The sequence below is a fragment of the Ornithorhynchus anatinus genome, chromosome 21, assembly GCF_004115215.2.
Source record: "Ornithorhynchus anatinus isolate Pmale09 chromosome 21, mOrnAna1.pri.v4, whole genome shotgun sequence".
Taxonomy (NCBI): Eukaryota; Metazoa; Chordata; class Mammalia; order Monotremata; family Ornithorhynchidae; genus Ornithorhynchus; species Ornithorhynchus anatinus.
Genome location: NC_041748.1, coordinates 2,046,915 through 2,064,629, shown reverse-complemented (window position 1 = coordinate 2,064,629; position 17,715 = coordinate 2,046,915). Strand labels below are relative to the sequence as shown.

At 69.9% G+C, this 17,715-nt stretch overlaps 1 protein-coding gene across 1 annotated transcript; it reads left to right on the top strand.

Moving 5' to 3' along the window:
* Positions 1 to 157: 157 nt before the first annotated feature.
* Positions 158 to 16,214, top strand: ASXL1 (ASXL transcriptional regulator 1). The gene is made up of 13 exons (XM_029049561.1): positions 158 to 250; positions 4,282 to 4,364; positions 5,722 to 5,724; positions 7,105 to 7,213; positions 9,763 to 10,098; positions 10,205 to 10,298; positions 10,483 to 10,605; positions 10,717 to 10,880; positions 11,018 to 11,114; positions 11,619 to 11,724; positions 11,853 to 12,309; positions 15,091 to 15,318; positions 16,059 to 16,214. The coding sequence occupies exons 1-13, from the start codon at positions 194 to 196 to the stop codon at positions 16,212 to 16,214; spliced, it is 2,013 nt and encodes a 670-aa protein (XP_028905394.1). The 5' UTR covers positions 158 to 193.
* Positions 16,215 to 17,715: the final 1,501 nt, after the last annotated feature.

Genomic DNA, 17,715 nt, shown 5'->3' with positions numbered 1-17,715 from the left:
CGCTGCAGCGGGACACGCGCGTGGAGGAGCCGCCGCCGCCGCCGCCTCGCGCCGCCTCGCGCCGCCGCCCCTCCCCGTCCCCCGCGCCGCCCCGCGCCGCCCCGCGCCGCCCCCGAGCAGCAGGACCGGGAGCAGCAGCAGGAGGAGGAGCAGGAGGAGGAGGAGGAGGAGGAGGAGGAGGCCCCGCGGCGGGATGAAGGAGAAGCAGAAGAGGAAGAAGGAGCGCACGTGGGCCGAGGCCGCCCGCCTGGTGAGGGGAGGCGGGGGCGCGCGCCCGGCAGCCCGACCGGGGGGGGGGGGGAGGGGCGGGACGGGACGGGGCTTTCTCTCCTTCTCCCCCTCCCCCGCATACGGGCCCCCCCCGCCCCTCCCCCACCCATCTTGCCCCGCCCCCTCCCCGAGGCCCCGCCCCTTTCGCCCTCAGCCTCGCGCCGCCTCGGGTTCAGTCCCGCCCTTTCTCCTTCGCTCCGCCCCTTCCGTCTGACCCCGCCCCTTGCCCTCAGCCTCGTGCCGCCTCAGCTCCAATCCCGCCCTTTCTCCTTAGCCCCGCCCCCTTAGCCCCGCCCCTTTTCCCCCTCAGACTCGGCCCCGCCCCTTCCCTCAGCCTCGTGCCGCCTCAGCATCAGTCCCGCCCTTTCTTCGCCCCGCCCCGCCCCGTCTTAGCTCCGCCCCCTTTCCCCTCAGCCTCGCGCCTGTTTCAGCCCCGCCCCTTTCTCTTAGCCCCGCCCCCTTTCCCTCAACTTCAGTCCCGCCCTTTCTCCCCAACCCCGCCCCTTCTCCTTGGCCCCGCCCCCTTCCCTCAGCCCCCCGCGCCTCTCCAGCTTCAGCCCCGCCCCCTTTCCCTCAGCCTCGCGCCGCCTCGGCCCCGCCCCCTTGCCTCGGCCCCGCCCCCTTTGCCTCCACCTCGTGCCCCCACAGCCCCCGATGGGGCGCCCCCTACCGCTCAGTACAGCCCCCTACACACAAAAGGCGCTCAGTAAATCCCACCGGTCCATCCATCCGTCCGTCCTACTGTGACTTCCTCGTCCGTCCCTCCCCTCATCTAGGCGCTCGGTTCGGCACCCTACCCCCAGAAGGCGCTCAGTAAACACCCCCCCGGTGGGCGGACGGACCGTCGGCATCCACAGGACAGGCAACACGTCGACCGATCGGGTGGCGCCGGAGCCCCCCAGGCGGTCCCCTTTCGGCCGACGGCTCCTCGAGGGCGGGGACGGAGTCGTCTCGGTCCTTCCCGGGCGCCTAGTACGGCACCGTGCCCACAGTGGGCGCTCAAGAAGTACCGTGTCAGGATGCTCGTATCTCGGCACTGACGCTAATGGAAACGACGGTACTTGCGAAGCGCTCGCTGCGTCCGTTTATCGAGCGCTTATTATGCCCGTTCATCCGACCGTGTCGATGGAGCGCTTGCCGCGTGCGCAACCCTGTGCCGAGCGCCGCCGGGGAGAGGTTGGGGATCGTCAGGTCGGACGCGGCTCCTGTCCCACCCGGGGTTCCCCGTCTAAGAGGATGGGCTCCCCGTTTTTCAGGGAGGGGAAACTGAGGTCCGGAGGCGGTGAAGCGACTTGGCCGAGGTCACCCAGCGGGCCATCCTGCTCACCACGATGCTAAACTGCGAGCCCACCCGCCTTCCCCCTTTGGCTGTGATCAGTACCGGGGGGCCGCGTCTAGCCCTTTCTGTTTCAGTGGTATTTGATAAGCGCCCACTGTGTGGCGGGCACCGAGCGCTGGGCTAAACACAAGTTCACCAGGTCGGACACAGTCCCTGTCTCATGTGGAGCTCTGTCTTAATTTTCATTTTTTTTAGGCATTTGTTAAGCGCTTTCTACATGCCGGGCACTGTACTGAGCGCCGGGGGAGATCCAAGCTGTTCAGATTGGACCCAGTCCCCGTCCCCCGTGGCGCTCACGGCCTTCATCCCCATTTGGCAGATGAGGGAACTGAGGCCCAGGGAAGGGAAGTGACCGGTCCAGGGTCACACGGCGGACAGGTGGCGGGGCCGGGATTAGAACCCAGGTCCTCGGGCCGCCCAGGCCCGGGCTCTACCCACTAGGGCGCACCGCTCCTTTGGGGCTGACCACCCGGTTTCCCACCCCGGGGTCCGGCCCCGCCGCCCCTCTCCCTCACGGCCGTGGTCCGAGGGCTTGGAGGTTTGGGGGGGGTCTTCCTCCCGCTCGGCCTCCGCCTCCGCGCGGACCCGCTTCTCCTCCCGGATTTCATTCACCGAAAGAAATCCCGGGCCCGTGGCTTGCTTTCGTCCTGCCCGGGTGCTCAGCGCAGCGTCCTGCACGCCGGTGGCGTCCAATAAGTCCAGTAGCATCAGTCCGGCAACGCCGGTGGTATTGATTGAGCGCCTGCTGGTTGCAGGGCGCTGTACTGAGCGCGTGGGAGAAGAATCCAGCTCGGCAGAGTGGGCGGACACGATCCCTACCCCTCAGTCCATCCGGCAGTGGTATTTGTTGAGGGCCCGTTGGGTACAGGGCACTGTACCGAGCGCTCGGGAGAACCCAACGTGAAGTGGGTGGACACGATTCCCTTCCCCCTCCGTCCGTTCATTCATTCGGTCGTATCGGCTGAGCGCTTACCGGGTGCCGAGCACCGTACTGAGCGCTTGGGAGAGGACAGTGGGACCCCAACCATTCCTGCCCACAAAGAGCTCACGGTTTAGAGGGGAAGATCGGTCAGTGGTATTTACTGAGCGCCTGCTGTGGGCCGGGCACTGTACTGAGCGTTTGGGAATGTCCGGCAGAGTCGGGAGACCCGAGCCCTGCCCTCAGGAAGCTTTGGGTCCAGTATCGGAGGAATTGTCTCGTGAAGTCTGTGGTGGTTGTCTCGGGGGTAGAAGCTGTGGTTTAAACACCCGTTCTGTGTCGTCTTTCGAAGGGGATCTTTTAGGCGCTTGCTATGTGCCAGACGCTGGACTGAGCGCTGGGGGAGACGCGAGATCATCTGGTTGGACGCAGCCCGCGTCCCAAACCGGCTCACCGTCGAAAGCGCCCAATAAATACGACAGGCCGATCGATTAAGGAGCAGCGCGGTCTAGGGGAAAGAGGCCGGGCCCGGGAGTCCGAGGGACCTGGGTTCTCCTCCCGGCTCCGCCGCCCGTCTGCCGGGTCACCTTGGGCCGGTCACGTCACTTCTCTGGGCCTCACTTTCCTCAACGGTAAAAGGGGGGTTCAGTCCCTGTTCTCCCTCCGATTTAGCCCCGTACGGGACAGGGACTATGTCCGCCCTGATGAACTTGTGTATCTACTCCAGCATTTAGTAGAGCGCTTAAATAGAATTATTATTATTATTATTATTATTATTGTTCCCCATTGGAGCTTTGAGTGAGACGTGCTCTCACACGAAATTAGAAAGCGCCCCTGATGAAGGCGCTCTTTTTCCAGCGCCTACTCTGTTCCCGGAACTTTGCTGAGCGCTGGGGTAGAAACAAGTTCATCAGGCGGGACGCATTCATTAGGTTGTATTTACCGAGCGCTTACCGTGTGCAGAGCACTGGATTGAGCGCTTTGGAGGGGACAATACAGCGCTAGGGTAGACGCCTTCCCTCCCACAGCGAGCTTTGACTTGCCCAAGGTAACAAAGCAAGTAAGCGAGAAGCGGGGCGGCCTAGCGGGCAGAGCCCGGGCCTTGAGTCGGAGGACCTGGGTTCTAATCCCGGCTCGGTCCCTTGCCTGCCGGGTGACCGTGGGCCGGTCACTTCACTTCTCCGGGCCTCAGTTCCCTCATCTGTGAAATGGGGATAAAGACCGTGAGCCCCATGTGGGATTCGGGGACCGAATCCGACCCGGTGAGACTCTTTCCACCCCGGCGCTTAGTACAATACCTGGCACGTAGGCGCTTAGTAAAAGCCACAATCATTATTCCTAACTCTATTGGTCTCTCCCAAGGGTTCAGCGCAGCGCTCCGCACACATTAGGCGCTCAGTAAACACCACCGATTGATTGAGAGACTGTCAGCCCCTTGAGGGCAGGGATGGATAGTACCTACTCTGTCGGACCTCTTCCCAGCGCTCAGCACAGCGCTGTGCAAGCATTAGGCCCTCGGGGACCACCGTCGACTGATAGATGGACCGTCGGCTCGTTGCGGGCAGGGATCTCGGTTCTGTCGGACTCCCCAGGCGCTCAGTACGGGGCTCTGCACCCGGGAAGCGCCCGCTAAGTAGCACCGACGGGCGGAGGAGGGAGGAGGGTCGTTGGGAAATCGTTGGACCTGGGTGAACGCGGAGGGGGCGGGATGCCGTTTCCGTTGTGGAATCTTTTCCCGTTCTCCTTCCTCCAGGTGTTAGAAAACTACTCGGACGCACCCATGACCCCGAAACAGATTCTACAAGTCATCGAGGCCGAGGGACTGAAGGAGATGAGGTTGGTGACGAGAGTCTGGGGGCGTGGGGGGTTGGGGGGGGGGGTCCCACGGGGACCCCGAGAGAGACGGACAGAGACAGAGACGGGTGTGGATGCGGCGGGCGATGGCTCGTGGGCGGAGGGCGCCGGGTCTGTGGGTATGGGAGAGGTGGTTGTCGGTTTCGGGGGGCTGCGGGGGGGCGGTTTGTGACGTGGGGGTGGATGTGATGGTGGTCGGTTTGGGGGTTTAGATGTGGTTTTCACTTGGTGGGTGCGGACGTGAGGATCGACGGTTTCTTTGCGCCCAGCGGGGCTCGGTTGGCGGGTGGGGATGCGATGATAATAATAGTATGTGTTAAATGCCACCTCTATGCCCAGCACTGTTCTGAGCGCTGAGGGTTGTCAGTTTCTGGGGATGTCTTTGTGTTGTTATTACTAATATTGTTATCGCGGTACTGGTTAAGCGCTTACCGCGTGCCGGGCGCTGTACTAAGCACTGGGGTGGGTAAAAGCAAATCAGGTTGGACCCCGTCCCTGTCCCGGGTGGGGCTCCCAGGCCTCATCCCCGTTTGACAGAAGGGGGAACTGAGGCCCAGAGGAGGGAGGCGACAGCCGACAGGTAGGGGAGATGAGAGTGTTGTGTGTCGGGGCGGGGAATATCTGTGCGAGTTTGTGTGTTACGGTGATTGATAATTGTAGTACTCCTTAAGCGCTTTCTGGCCGAGCAGAAAGACCCCGGGGCTGGGAGTCAGCAGGACCTGAGTCCTCACCCCGACTCAGCCCCTCGTCTGCTGGGTGACCTTGGGCCAGTCACTTCACTTCTCTGGGCCTCAGTACCCTCCTCCCTGAAAGGGGGATGTCTGCTGTCCATCCTACTTAATAATAATAATAATAATAATAATAATGATATTTGTTGAGCGCTTACTATGTGCCAAGCACCGTTCTAAGCGCTGGGGGAGATACAGGGTGATCGGGTTGCCCCCCGTGGGGCTCACGGTCTCCATCCCCATTTTACAGATGAGGTCACTGAGGCCCAGAGAAGTGAAGTGACTGGCCCAAAGTCACACGGCTGACAAGCGGCAGAGCCGGGATTAGAACCCACGACCTCCGACTCCCAAGCCCGGGCTCGTTCCATTAAGCCGCACTGCTTATGGTCCATGTGGGACGGGGACCGTGTCTGACCTGGTGATCTGGATCTCCCCCAGATCCAAATACCACACAGATAACGAATACCACCGTCGTTATTATTATTATTATTATAACGGGGGATCCGGCCTCTGTCCAACCCGGCGATCTCGGATCTCCCCCCAGCGCCTAGTACGGTGCCTGGCACAGAGTAAACGCGGCCTAGTGCGTAGAGCACAGGCCCGGGAGTCAGAAGGTCACGGGTTCTAATCCCGGCTCCGCCTCTTGTCTGCTGTGTCTCCTGGGGCAAGGCGCTTCACTTCTCTGGGCCTCAGTTCCCTCCTCTGGTAAATGGGGATGGAGACCGTGAGCCCCCAAGTGGGACAAGGGACTGTCTCCGACCCGATTTGCTTGTATCCACCCCAGCGCTTAGTACAGTCCCTGGCACGTAGCTTAACCAGTACCACAATACCACAATTATTCTAATCATGTGGGTCCCGGGCCGGGCCTGACCTGATGATCTTGTACCTCCCCCGGCGCTTAGTACGGTGCCTGGCACATAATAAGCGCTCAACAGATACCTCGATTTTTAACTTTATTATAATGTGGGTCGCGGGCTGTGTCCAATGTGATCATTTTGCATCGTCCTCAGTGTTTAGTACGGTGCCTGGCACATAGTAAGCGCTTAACCAATTCGACGATTATTATTATAATGTGGGACAGGGACTGTGTCCAACCATCTCTCTCTCATGTGCCCGGCATATACTAAGCCCATAAAGACCATTTAGAAGAAAAGAAGGTGTCCGGTGTGGGGAGGTGGGGTTGTGGGGGAGATGCCACCCTGCCGTCGACCGTGTGCCCATCTTGTAACTGCGCCATCTTCTCGTCCTTGTGCCCTCTCTCCCCGACCGCTGCCGCCCGTGTTTGCCTCTGGACCGGATTGCCCCTGTAGAAGGTAAATCCCGAACCCACCGCCACCACCCCGGGATGGGGGGGTACCCCAGAGGAGGGCCGAGGGCTGGCAGTTGGAGAAGAGCAGTAATTATCATTACTGTTATTATTATTTGTGGTGTCCGTTAAGCGCTTACTACGTGCCGGGCACCGTACTTAGCGCCGGGGGTGGGGATCCAAGCTCATCGGGTTGGACCCGGTCCCACACGCTCTTCATCCCCATTTTACAGTTGAAGGAACCGAGGCCAGAGAAGTGAGGTGACTTGGCCAAGGTCACACGGCAGACGGGAGCCGGAGCCGGGGATGAGAACCCGGGTCCTCGGACTCCCAGGCCCGGGCTCCTCCCGCTGGGCTGCGGCGCTCCTCGGTTCGACGTTTGAAGTACCAATAGAACCCATTTGGGGACAGAGACCGTATCCTCTTTGCCTCCGGGGACGCCGGAAATAAAAGAATCCCGGTCAATCGATCGATCAGTCAATATGGGCGATATTCATGTCTGCTCTGTGACCTCGGGCCGGTCACTTGACTTCTCCGGGCCTCAGTTCCCTCCTCTGGCAAATGGGGATGCAGACCGGGAGCCCCGGGAGGGGCAGGGACGGTGTCCAGCCCGATTTGATCGGATCCAGTGCCTGGCACATAACAAATACCGTAATCATAATTATTATTATTATTATTATTATCACAGTGGGACCTCCCCCCTGGCCTGCCTCAACGCCATGCTGCACTCCAACTCCAGAGGAGGCGACGCCCCCTTCTATAAGCTGCCCGGCCGAATCAGCCTCTTCACACTCAAGGTACGTTGCGCTCCGGCCCCCTTCCCCGCCCGGTCCCCGCCCCCTCTGGGAACGACCACCGCTGCCGGGGTAGCGGAACCGTCAACCGGACGATCGCACGCGGCGAGCGCTTCCCGGGCGCGGGGCGCCGCACCGCGCGCCCGGGAGCGTCCGCCGCGACGGGGTCGGTGGGCACGTCCCCTGCCCGCCAGCCGACCGGCAGTCCGACGGTGGTAGGTATCGAACGCTTCTCGCCGTCGGCGCTTGGGAGAGTCCGACGCGACCGAGCGGGTAGGCGCGTTCCCTGCCCGCAAGGAGCCCTTCGGTTCATCAGTTCGATCGTATTTATCGAGCGCTACTGAGCGCTTGGAAAGTACAATCCGGCAACAGAGAGAGACGGTCTAGAGCGGGAGACGGACGTTGATAGAAATGGATCAATTCCGGGCGTGGACCTAAGGGCCGAGGGGCAGATCTGAGTGCGAGGGCACCGCGGAGGGGAGACGAGGGCTTAGGGAGAGCCTCTCGGAGGAGGCGCGATGTCAAGTACTTTGGATCGTGGCCGGAAGGACCGGAGGGGGGCCGGGGCCTTCCCGGAGCGCAGCTCTCCGCGGTCCAGAAGCGCGGGGGCGTCCGTCTCATCGTGCGCACCCGGAGGCTGGGCTGAGGCTCAGCCTGTCGTCCTGGCTGCTGGAAGAGTTAGTCATCGTCCTCATCGTCGTATCTGTGGATGATGATGGTCTCTGTGAAGCGCTTCCTATGTGCCCGGCGCTGTTCGAAGCGCTAGGGTAGATACGAGGTCATCGGGCTGTCCTACGTGGGGCTCCCAGTCTTCGTCCCCATTTTCCAGACGAGGGAGCTGAGGCCCGGAGAAGTGAAGCGGCCTGCCCAGAGTCACCCAGGTGATGCATGGCGGGGCCGGGATCGGAGCCCACGACCTCCGGCTCCCGAGGCCCGGCTCTTGCCACTGAGCCACGCTGAGAAGCTCTTACTGTGCCCCAGGCACCGTACTAAGCTCTGGGAGAAATCCGAGGTCGTCAGGTGGCACACGGTCCCTGTCCCCCGTGGGGCTCGCGGTCTCCGTCCCCGTTTTACAGAAGAGGAAACTCAGGCCCGGACAGGCGACCTGCCCGAGGTCACGTAGCAGATAGGTGGCAGAGCCAGGATCGGAACCCGGGACCCTCTGACTCCCGGGTCCGCGGCTCAGCCACTAGGCCACGCTGCTTTTCAGCCTGGTAGTAGACTTGGCAGGCAAGAGCCCTGTCCTCAAAGAGCTGCCGGTCCGCCCATCGATCGGTACTTTTTAGTGAGCCCCTACTACGTGCGGGGCCCTGTGCTGAGCGCCCGGGAGAGCGGAAGAGAGTAAAAACAGTCCCCGCCCTCGAGGAGCGGACAGTCTGCCCGGCAGTCGGCCGCGCGTATCCGTGGGGTATTCGCTGGGCGCTCAACAGCGGGTCAAACGCTGTTCCGAGCGCCGAGGTGGAATGCGAGTCAATGAGGTCGGGCCCGGGCCCCGCCCCCCGGGAGGTTCACAGTCTAGAAGGGAGAAAGGGAGAACCGAGGCGAGGGGCGGAATCGGGAAGGGAACCCGGGTCCCTCCCGCCCGGCCCCGGGGTCGGGGTGCCGGCCGGGGTCCCTCGATGGAGCGCGGAGGGATGGGGTAATCGACACCGGCCCGATGGTTGACGTAATGAGAGTAACCACGGTACCTGTTGAACCTTTACTGGGTGGCGGGCGCTGTGCTAAGCGCCGCGGTGGACCCGGTCCCCGTGCCCCGCGGGGCTCCCGGGCTTCGTCCCCATTTCGCAGAGGAGGGAGCCGAGGCCCGGGGCAGTGAATGAAGTGACCGGGCCGGGGTCACACGGCAGACGAGGGGCGGGGCCGGGCCCGGGTCCCGCCCGCCGGGCCGCGCCGCCTCTCGCTCATCGATTTCCTAGTGATGCCCGTCTCCCCCTCCTCGCGGCCAGCTCCTCGCGGGCCGGACGCGTCTCTGCCCGTTCTGTCGTCCTCTCCCTGGCGCTCGGCCCACTGCCCTGCACGGGGGAAGCGCTCGACGAAGACCGCCCGGTCGACCCATTATAAGCGGTTGTATTTATTGGGCGCTTCCCGTCTGCCGAGCGCCGGGGAGAGTCCGATAGAACGGACACGTTCCCTGCCCGCGGTCCCGTTTCCCAGCTCTGTTGTAGGGGGCTCCCGCCCCCCCCCCCCCCCCCCCCAGGTGCTCAACAAGTAGTGGCTGATTGACTGATTATAAGCACAGTCAATGGTATTCTTCGAGCGCTTCCTGTGTGCGCAGTACTGAGCGCTCGGGCGGGTTCCGTAGAACAGACACGTTCCTTACTCTGCGTACGGTAAGCGCTCGGTAAATACCGCCGACGGAGACACGTTCCCTCTCGGCACACGGTCAGCGCTCGATAAATACCCCTGATGGATCCCGTCGATCGACGGGGCCCTTGGGGCCTGGACCGAGCAGGCGGGGGAGAGGGGGTCCGGGGTCGAGGGTCGAGGCCCGCCCGGGCTGACCCCGGCCGCGGCCACCTCGTTCCGCCTGCCTCCCCCCCCCACCCCACCAGAAGGACGCCCCCCAGTGGTCCCGCCAGGCCTCCGTGCCCGAGGGCGAAGACCCCACGGACCCCGGGAGCTGCGTGGCCAGCGAAGCCGGCGGGGACCCCGAGGGGGACTCTCCGCAGCGAGGCCGGCCTCCCCCGGCCTCCCCGGACGACACCTGCTCCTCCTCCTCCTCCTCTTCCTCCTCCTCCTCCTCCTCTTCCTCCTCCTCCTCCTCCTCCTCCTCGTCCTCCTCGTCGTCCTCCTCGTCGTCCTCGTCCTCGGCATCGTCCTGCGGCACCGCCAAGTGCCCGACCGCCCCCGTCTGCCCGGCCCAGGACGCCTGCAGAGCCGCCTCCCAGGTGGGGGCTCCGCGGGGCGGGGGCCGGGGGGGGCGGGGGGACGGCCCCCGGGCTCCGCCCCGCCCTAACCCGGACCCCCCCGCCTCTCCCCACCGCCCGGGCGCAGGCCGGCAAGCCGAAGAAGAAGGCGGGCGTCATGCTTCCGCGGGTGGTCCTCACCCCCCTCAAGGTCAACGGGGCCCGCCTGGAGCCCGCCTCAGGTGCGTGGGGGCGCGCGGGACCCCGAGGCCGCCCCCCCCGGGGTGGGCGGGGAGGGGGCCCTCCCCCCGGACGCCCGGCGGGCCCCCGGGCACCAACGGCCGAGCCCCGGGACCCCCGGGCGCCTCGGCCTCGGGGAGGGTCCGGGGTCTGACCGGGCGGCGCCCGACCTCCCGTGTCCCGCAGGGTTCTCGGGGCGAGGCGCCGCCGGGGCGGGCGGAGGCGGCGGGGGCGCGGCCCTGCGCGGCCGCCCGGAGATCGGCCGGGACCCCCCGCAGCTCCTCAGAGCCCTCCGCAGGACGGCCCCGGGTAAGCCGCCGCCGCGGGGGCCGGGGAGACCCGGGGGGAGGGGGGGGCGCGGGGGCCGGGGGGGCCCGGGGGCGGCCGCCGCCTCACGGCCCCCTCCCCGTCGGCCCGCAGGACCCCTCAAACGCGGCCGCGGGGAGGAGGTCGACTTCGAGACGCCGGGCTCCGTCCTGGTGAACACCAACCTGCGGGCGCTCATCAACTCACGCACCTTCAACTCGCTGGGCCCCCTCTGCCAGCAGCGACTCCTCGCCCTCCTGCCCGAGGTGGACAGGCAGGTACGGGCCGGACCCCCGTCCCCCGGCTTCCCCTCTCTCTCGTGTCCGGCGGCCGGGCGGGGGGGCCCGGCGGGGGACGCCCCCGGCGGTCGGGTCCCCGCCCCGCCCCCCGGTGACGCGGCACGTCGTGCCCTCAGGTGGGGACGGACGGGCAGGGGCGTCTGAGCAGCAGCGCGCTCAACAACGAGTTCTTCACGCACGCCGCCCAGAGCTGGCGGGAACGCCTGGCCGACGGTAGGGGCGGCCCGGGACCCCTCGGGGGGTGACGGGCGGGCGGGGGGACCTCTTCGCCCCCCCGCGAAGAGGCCGATCCGTCGGTCCGCGGTGCTCACCGGGCGCCTCCCGCGTGCGGAGCGCCGGGCCGAGCGCTCGGGAGAGCCCGATACGGCAGAGGCGGCAGGCACGTTCCCCGCCCGCGGCGAGCCGACGGCCTGGAGGGCGGCCGGTGGTGTCGACGGAGCGCCGTCCCGAGCGCTTCGGGGGGGGGCCGGGTGCGGCGGGGTTGGCGGGCACGTGCCCCGCCCGCAAGGGGCTGCCGGTCTCTCGATCCATCGGTAGTATTTACCGAGCGCCCGGCGTGCGCAGAGCACCGTACCGAGCGCCTGGGGGAGCGGAGCGGAGCGGAGGCGGCCGGGACGCGAGGCCGCCGGCCGGGCCGGGGGCGGGGGCGTCGCGGGGCGGCCCCCAGACGGGTGAGCGGGGCCCGGCGGGTCCGTGTCGTCGCCCCCCCCCCCGCAGGGGAGTTCACGCACGAGATGCAGGCCCGCATCCGCCAGGAGATGGAGAAGGAGAAGCGTGTGGAGCACTGGAAGGAGAAGTTCTTCGAGGACTACTACGGCCAGAAGTAAGTAGCCGGGGCGTCCTCCCCGTCCCCCAGAGCGGCCGATCCCGGGAGGCGGGTCGGGAGGGCCGGGCGGCCGGGGCGGGGGCGGAGGGGAGCCGGTGCCGACCGGTGGCCGCCGCCCGTCGCAGGTTGGGGCTGAGCCGGGAAGAGGCCCTGCGGGAAGCGGCGGGGCCGGAAGGCCGCGGACCCCCGGCCCGCCCCGCCCCGCGCCCCAGGGACGGACACCTCAAGCGCCACCGCCGGGCCGGCCTCCGCTGCCGCCCCCGCGGAGACCCCCGGCCCGCCCCGGCCGCGGGGGGCCCGCCCCGGGACGGCGACGGCGGCGACGACGGCGGGGCGGCGGCGGCGGGGAGCGGCGGCGGCGGGAGGATCCCCGGCCTGCCCGAGGAGCGTCCGCCCCGGCAGCCCCAGGACCAGAAGAGGAAGCGCTTCCAGCCGGCCCCGGCCCCGGCCGCCGCCCCCGCCCCCGCCGCCGACAAGAGACCCCGACTGGAGGAGCGTCAGTCCTTTCGTGACACAACTGAAAGTGCTCGCGACGAGAAGCCCCAGCCCTCGAAAGAGGAGCCCAAGGTCCCGCCCATCCGGGTACGTCACCCCGCTCGGGGGAGCCGGGGGCCGGCGGGCGCTCACCGCGTGCCGGGCGCCGGCGGGCGCGCCGGGGGAGAGAGAAGGCCGGCGGGCGGTCCCCCCCGGGGGGCTCGGGGGCCTCGCCCCGGGACGCGCGGCCGACGAGCGGCGGAGCCGGGATGAGAACCCGGGTCCTCTGACCCCCCGAGCCCGGGCTCGACCCCCTAGGCCGGGCGGAGCGCGTTTACCGAGCGCCCTGAGCTGAGCGGGTCCCCGAGACCGGCCGTCGGCCCCGCCCTCGGGGCCTTCACGGTCCGCCGGACGGCGGGCCGAGCGCCCCGGGAGAGAGATACGAGATCGTCCGGTTGGACGCGGTCCCCGTCCCCCGCGGGGCTCCCGGCCTGTAGCGGGAGAGGCGGGGTAGGATAACGGCGTCAGGCGCCGACCGAGTGCCGGGCGCCACGCTGAGCGCCGGGGACGTCCCGGCTCCCCGGCCCCCCGTCTCGGGAGGGGAAGGAGGCAGAGGGGACCGGTGGTGTTCGTCGAGCGCCCGCTAGGCGCGGGTTCGCCGTACCCAGCGCCGGGGGAGAGACGGGGGCGTCGGGTCCCACGGGGGGCTCCCGGGCCCTAAGGAGAAGGGAGGACGGGGCCCTACGGTCCCGAGAGACCGAGGCGCAGCCAAGCGAATCGACCGCCCAAGGGGGTCACGGCAGACGGCCGGCGGGGCCGGGACCGGAGTCGGTCGACGGACCGGTCCGAGGGGGTCCGCCGAGCGCTTCCCGCGTGCGGAGCGCCGGACCGAGCGTTCGGAAGGAATCCAGCCCGGACAGCCTTCCCTCGCCACGGCGAACTCACGGTCCGTCTTTCGACCGGTGGTATCTACCGAGCGCTCCCTGCCCTCCCTCAGAGCGCCGTCCTAAAGGCCTGGGCGAGTCCCCTCTAACGGGGACCGGTTCCCCGCGCGCGGCGAGCGGACGGTCCGTCGGCCATTCGGTCGTATTTATCGAGCGGTTGCTCTGCGGGGCGCCGGACTGGGCGCTTGGGAGAGGACAGTGGGACCGACAGATTCCCTGCCCACAGGGAGCCCCGACGGTCTAGAGGGGGAGACGGACGGGAAGAGGAGGAAACGAGGGAGGGAGGGGGACGTGAGCGGCGCGGGGCTGGGACCGGGGGGAAGAGAGGGAGCGAGTCGGGGAGACGCGGGAGGGAGAAGAGGAAAGGAGGGCGCGGTCGGGGAAGGCCTCTCGGAGGAGGAGACGGGCCTTCGACGGGGCTTTCGAAGGGGAGGGAGAGTCTGTGGGATCTGAGGCGGGAGGGCCTTCCGGGCCAGAGGCGACGGCGGGAGAGATGAGACGGAGGCCCGGGGGGGAGGTCGGCGTTAGAGGAGCCCAGTGTGCGGGCGGGCCGGACCAGACGACCAGGCGGAGGGGTCGGGGGGACGGGCGGCTTCGAAGCCGCCGGTCACCGGTCTCTGTTCCCTGCGGAGCCGGCGGGGCGACCCACCCGGGGGTCTCGGGGAGCGGGGAGACCCGGCCCCAACGTCTTTGTAGACGGACGACGCGGGCGGTGAAGTCCGGACCGGAGAAGGGGAGAGACGGGAGGTCGGGGAGGAGGCCGAGACGGTCATCGAAGCAGGAGAGGAGAAGCGATCGGGTTAACGTGGGAGCAGTTCGGACGGAGAGGGAAGGGCGGATTTTAGCCACGCGGAGAAGGTGGGACCGGCGGGATTTAGCGACGGATCGACCGGCGGCGGAACGACAGAGAGGAGCCGAGCAGGCCGAGGTCCCGGCCTCGTGAGCCGGGAAGGCCGGCGGCGCCGTCCGCGGCGACGGGAGCGTCAGGGGGAGGACGGGGTCCGGGCGGGAAGACGAGGAGCTCCGTCTCAGAGAGGCTAGGTTTGAGGTGACGGGAGGACCTCCGGGGCGGAGACGTCCCGAAGGCGGGAGGAGATGCGTCGGTGGGTCGACCCCGCCGATGAAGTAGGCGGCCGCCCCGTCGGAGGCGCCGCGTGGGAGGGGCCGGAGGACGGAGGGCCCGGGGAGGGCGACGGGCGCGGCGGCCCGCGCCGGTGGAGAAACGGTTTAGCCGGCGGAGGAGAGGGCCGGGGCCGGGCGGGCGGGGACCGGGTTAGGGGGGATGAGCGCGGCCCGATTTTCAGATCGCCGCCGGCGGCCCCGGGCGGCCCCGGGCGCCAGGGCGGAGGAGGAGGGCGAGGGAGACCCGGGCCCGTGGCCCGGCGCGACGAGACGGACGGCGGGATCGGGGAGCGGGCCGAGTCGAGAGGGCGGCGCGGGGAGCGTCTGTTCGGCCCCCGGGGGATTGGGCCGGCGCGGGGACGGGACGGATCGACGGGCCGGGCCGCCCCCGAGGGCGTCGGGGAGCGGGGCGACGCCTCCCGAACGTTTCCCTGGGAGAGACGATCCGGGCGGCCGAGCGGAGCCCGGACCGGGGCGGGGAGAGCCGGGAGGCGGGGAGGTCGGCGGGAGGGGGCGGGCGCTCGGATCGACGCGGGAGCGGTCGCCACGGAGAGGGAGGGGCGCGGTTTAGGGTATTTCCCGGGCGCCCTCTGGGTGCGGAGCACCGTCCCGAGCGCCCGGGAGAGTCCACTCCGGCCGAACGGGCCGGCGCGTTCCCCGCCCACGAGGGACTGACCGTCTAGAGGGGAGGAGGCTGCTCGAAACTGATCGGTGGGGGGGTGGGGGGGTTGCGATTTCCGGGGGACGGGGGGAGCGGTCTTTTCCCCTGCGGGACGGAGCGGCCCTTGACCCCTCCGCCCCCGCCCCTCTGTCGTCCCCGCAGATTCAACTGTCACGCATCAAACCGCCCTGGGTGGTTAAAGGTCAGCCCGCTTACCAAGTGTGCCCCCGCATCGTGCCCACCGGGCCCCAGCCCCCCGAGCCCCCCGGGCACGAGCCCCCCGGGCGCCACGGCTCCGCCCCCGCCGCCGGCCCCGCCAGGACCCTCGCCGACGTCAAGGCCCGCGCCCTGCAGGCCCGAGCCCAGCGCGGGGCCGCCGCCGCCGCCGCCGCCGCCCCTGCCGGGACCCCCGCCCGCCCGGCCCGCCCCCCGCTCCCCCGGCGGGGGCGGCCCCGGGGGGCGCCGGGTGTACAGCGAGCACAGCTACTGCCGCCTGGCCCTGTAGCGGGGGCCGGAAGCCCCCCCCGGGAGCGAGAGGAGGAGAAGAGGAGGAAGAGGAGGACGGCGGCCCGGCCCGGCCGCGGGAGCCCGCCGGCCCCCGCGCCCGCCCGCCGGCCTCGGACGGGGCGGGCCCCCCGGACGCCCCCGCCCGCCGGGACCGCGGGCCGGGGGAGCGGCCGGGCCGGAGGCGGCGGCCCGGGACGCCGGCGCGGGCCGAGCCCCCCGCCCCCAGAGACGCGCCCCGGCCCCGGCCCCCGCCCCCATGGTCTTCGGCGCGGCCGCCCCTCGCCGCCGCCGAGACGGCCGTGACGCCGGCCCCGGCCGGCCCCCGGCGGCGCCCCCGGCCCCCCGGCCCGCCGGCCGGCCGCCCGAGCGGCCCCCCGCCCCGCCCCCGGCCGGGGCCCCCCCGGCCGCCCCGCCGCCGGCCGGGCCGCCCCGCCGCGCCGCCGGCGGCGAAGGGGGCCGGCCCCCCGCCGCCCGCCCTGGACCTGAAGCAGGTCTCTACCCGCCACCTGTCCCGCCTGCGGCGCGGCCCCCCGCCCCGCGGCCCCCGCCCGGAGGCGCGGCGGGCCGGGGCGGGCCCGGGGGCGGCCGGCGGGCCGGGGCGGCGGCCGGCGCTGGCGGCCCAGGTGCTGGGCGCGGGGCGCGGCGGGCTGGGCGAGGTGGCCCTGCGCTGCTCGTGCAGCCTCAAGGCCATGACCGTGTGCAAGGGCTGCGGGGCCTTCTGCCACCACGACTGCATCGGCCCCGCCAAGCTCTGCGTCCTCTGCCTCGTCGTCAGATAAGGGGCCGCCCCCGCCGCGGGAGGACCGCGGGAGGACCGCGGGCGGGAGCCGGGCGCCCGCCCGGAGGAGGAGGGAGACGACGTTGGGACTCGGGCCTCGGCCCCGGCCGGACCCCGGACGCCCCGCGGGCGGAGGGGAGGGGCGGGGAGGCGGGCCCCCCGGCGGGACCGCCCGCCCGCCCGCCCGCCGCGTGAGCTCGGGACCCCCGCCCGGCGGCGGCGCCGGCGACCCCCTCGGCCTCCCCCCGCCGCCCCGGACCGCGCCGGCCGAGGCGCCCGGAGGGCGGGGCGCCTTTTTCCTATTCTATTTTTCTATCGTGCGTCCCCCGTCCCCGGACGGGCGCCGGCGGAGCCGCCGGTCCCTTCCGCCGGGCGGCGGGGCCCCGTGCCCGGGCGGCCTCCGGGGTCCTCGGCCGGGGCGGGGGCCGCGGAGCGGGGGGTCGGGCCGGCGGCCCCCTCCCCCTCCCCGCCCCCAAATATATTCTGTATAATCTGCGCGCCTGTGGCCGCCTCCGTTTGTCCGCGCGGGGGTGGGCCGCCTCGGGGGGTGGTGGGGGGCGCGGGGGCGGGGCCGAGGGGGTCGGTCCGGCGGCCGTCCGGCCCCCCCCCCCCGTGCCCCGTCCCCTCCGCGTCCCGGCGCCCGCCCGCCTTCCCGGCCCCCGTCGTCCTCGAGCGGGAGCCGTGACTCCGGGCCGGGCGCCCTCCCGGGCGCCGAGGTTCCCCCCGCGGACGGGGGGCGGAGGGGGGTATCGGGACCCGGGTCCTCCGGGGGAATTAGAACCGCGGGGTGAGGTGGGGGGCGGGAGTCGTCCGTCGGCCGGGCCGCGCCGCTTCTCGCCCGGGCGTCGACGGTCAGCTCTCGGGCCCGGCCCGGCGGGAGCCGGCGGCCCGCCTCGCGTCCCGTGCCGTGCCGGGCGGCCCCCGTCGTGCGGCGGGCGCCGGGGCCGGGGGCCTCGGGTCGGAAGCGGCCCCCGGCCCCACCGGAGCGGTGGCGACGGCGGCGCGGGAGGGAACCCGGGATCGGAGAAGCCGGGCGAGCGGCCGCCGCGGGTCGGCCCGGGGCGTCCGCCGCCACCGTGGGGACCCCCCGGCGCGGAGGTGCGTCCGGAGGGGTGCGTGGGACGGGGGTCCCCCGGCCGCACCCACCCCCCGCCCCGGGTCCCGGCCGCCCCCCGCCGCGAGGCCCGGAGCGTCGCTCGGTCTGTTGTTCAGCGTGTGTTTATTAAGTAGACTGGAGGCGTACTGATGGTCACGGGAGAGAGGCGGGGCCCCCGGGGGGGGCAGGGGGCTCCGCGGGCTGACTGGGGGGGGGGGATCGGTGCACTCACACCCAAAGGGGTCACCGGGGACGGGGGGGCGGGAGGACGGGCAGGGGGAGGACGGGCAGGGCTCGGGGGGGGGGGTGTCCTGCGCTAAGACCGTTCCCAAACAGAAGAGCGTTCCCTCACCGGCCACTCACGCACACGTGCACACACGCACACACACACACGGCTGCTAGAGGA

Excerpts from the sequence above, each read along its gene's own strand:
- ASXL1 (XM_029049561.1), top strand. The coding sequence starts at position 194 with ATGAAGGAGAAGCAGAAGAGGAAGAAGGAGCGCACGTGGGCCGAGGCC. Across the intron at positions 251-4,281 it reads GGGCCGAGGCCGCCCGCCTG|GTGTTAGAAAACTACTCGGA; the intron begins GTGAGGGGAGGC and ends TCCTTCCTCCAG. Across the intron at positions 7,214-9,762 it reads TCAGCCTCTTCACACTCAAG|AAGGACGCCCCCCAGTGGTC; the intron begins GTACGTTGCGCT and ends CCACCCCACCAG.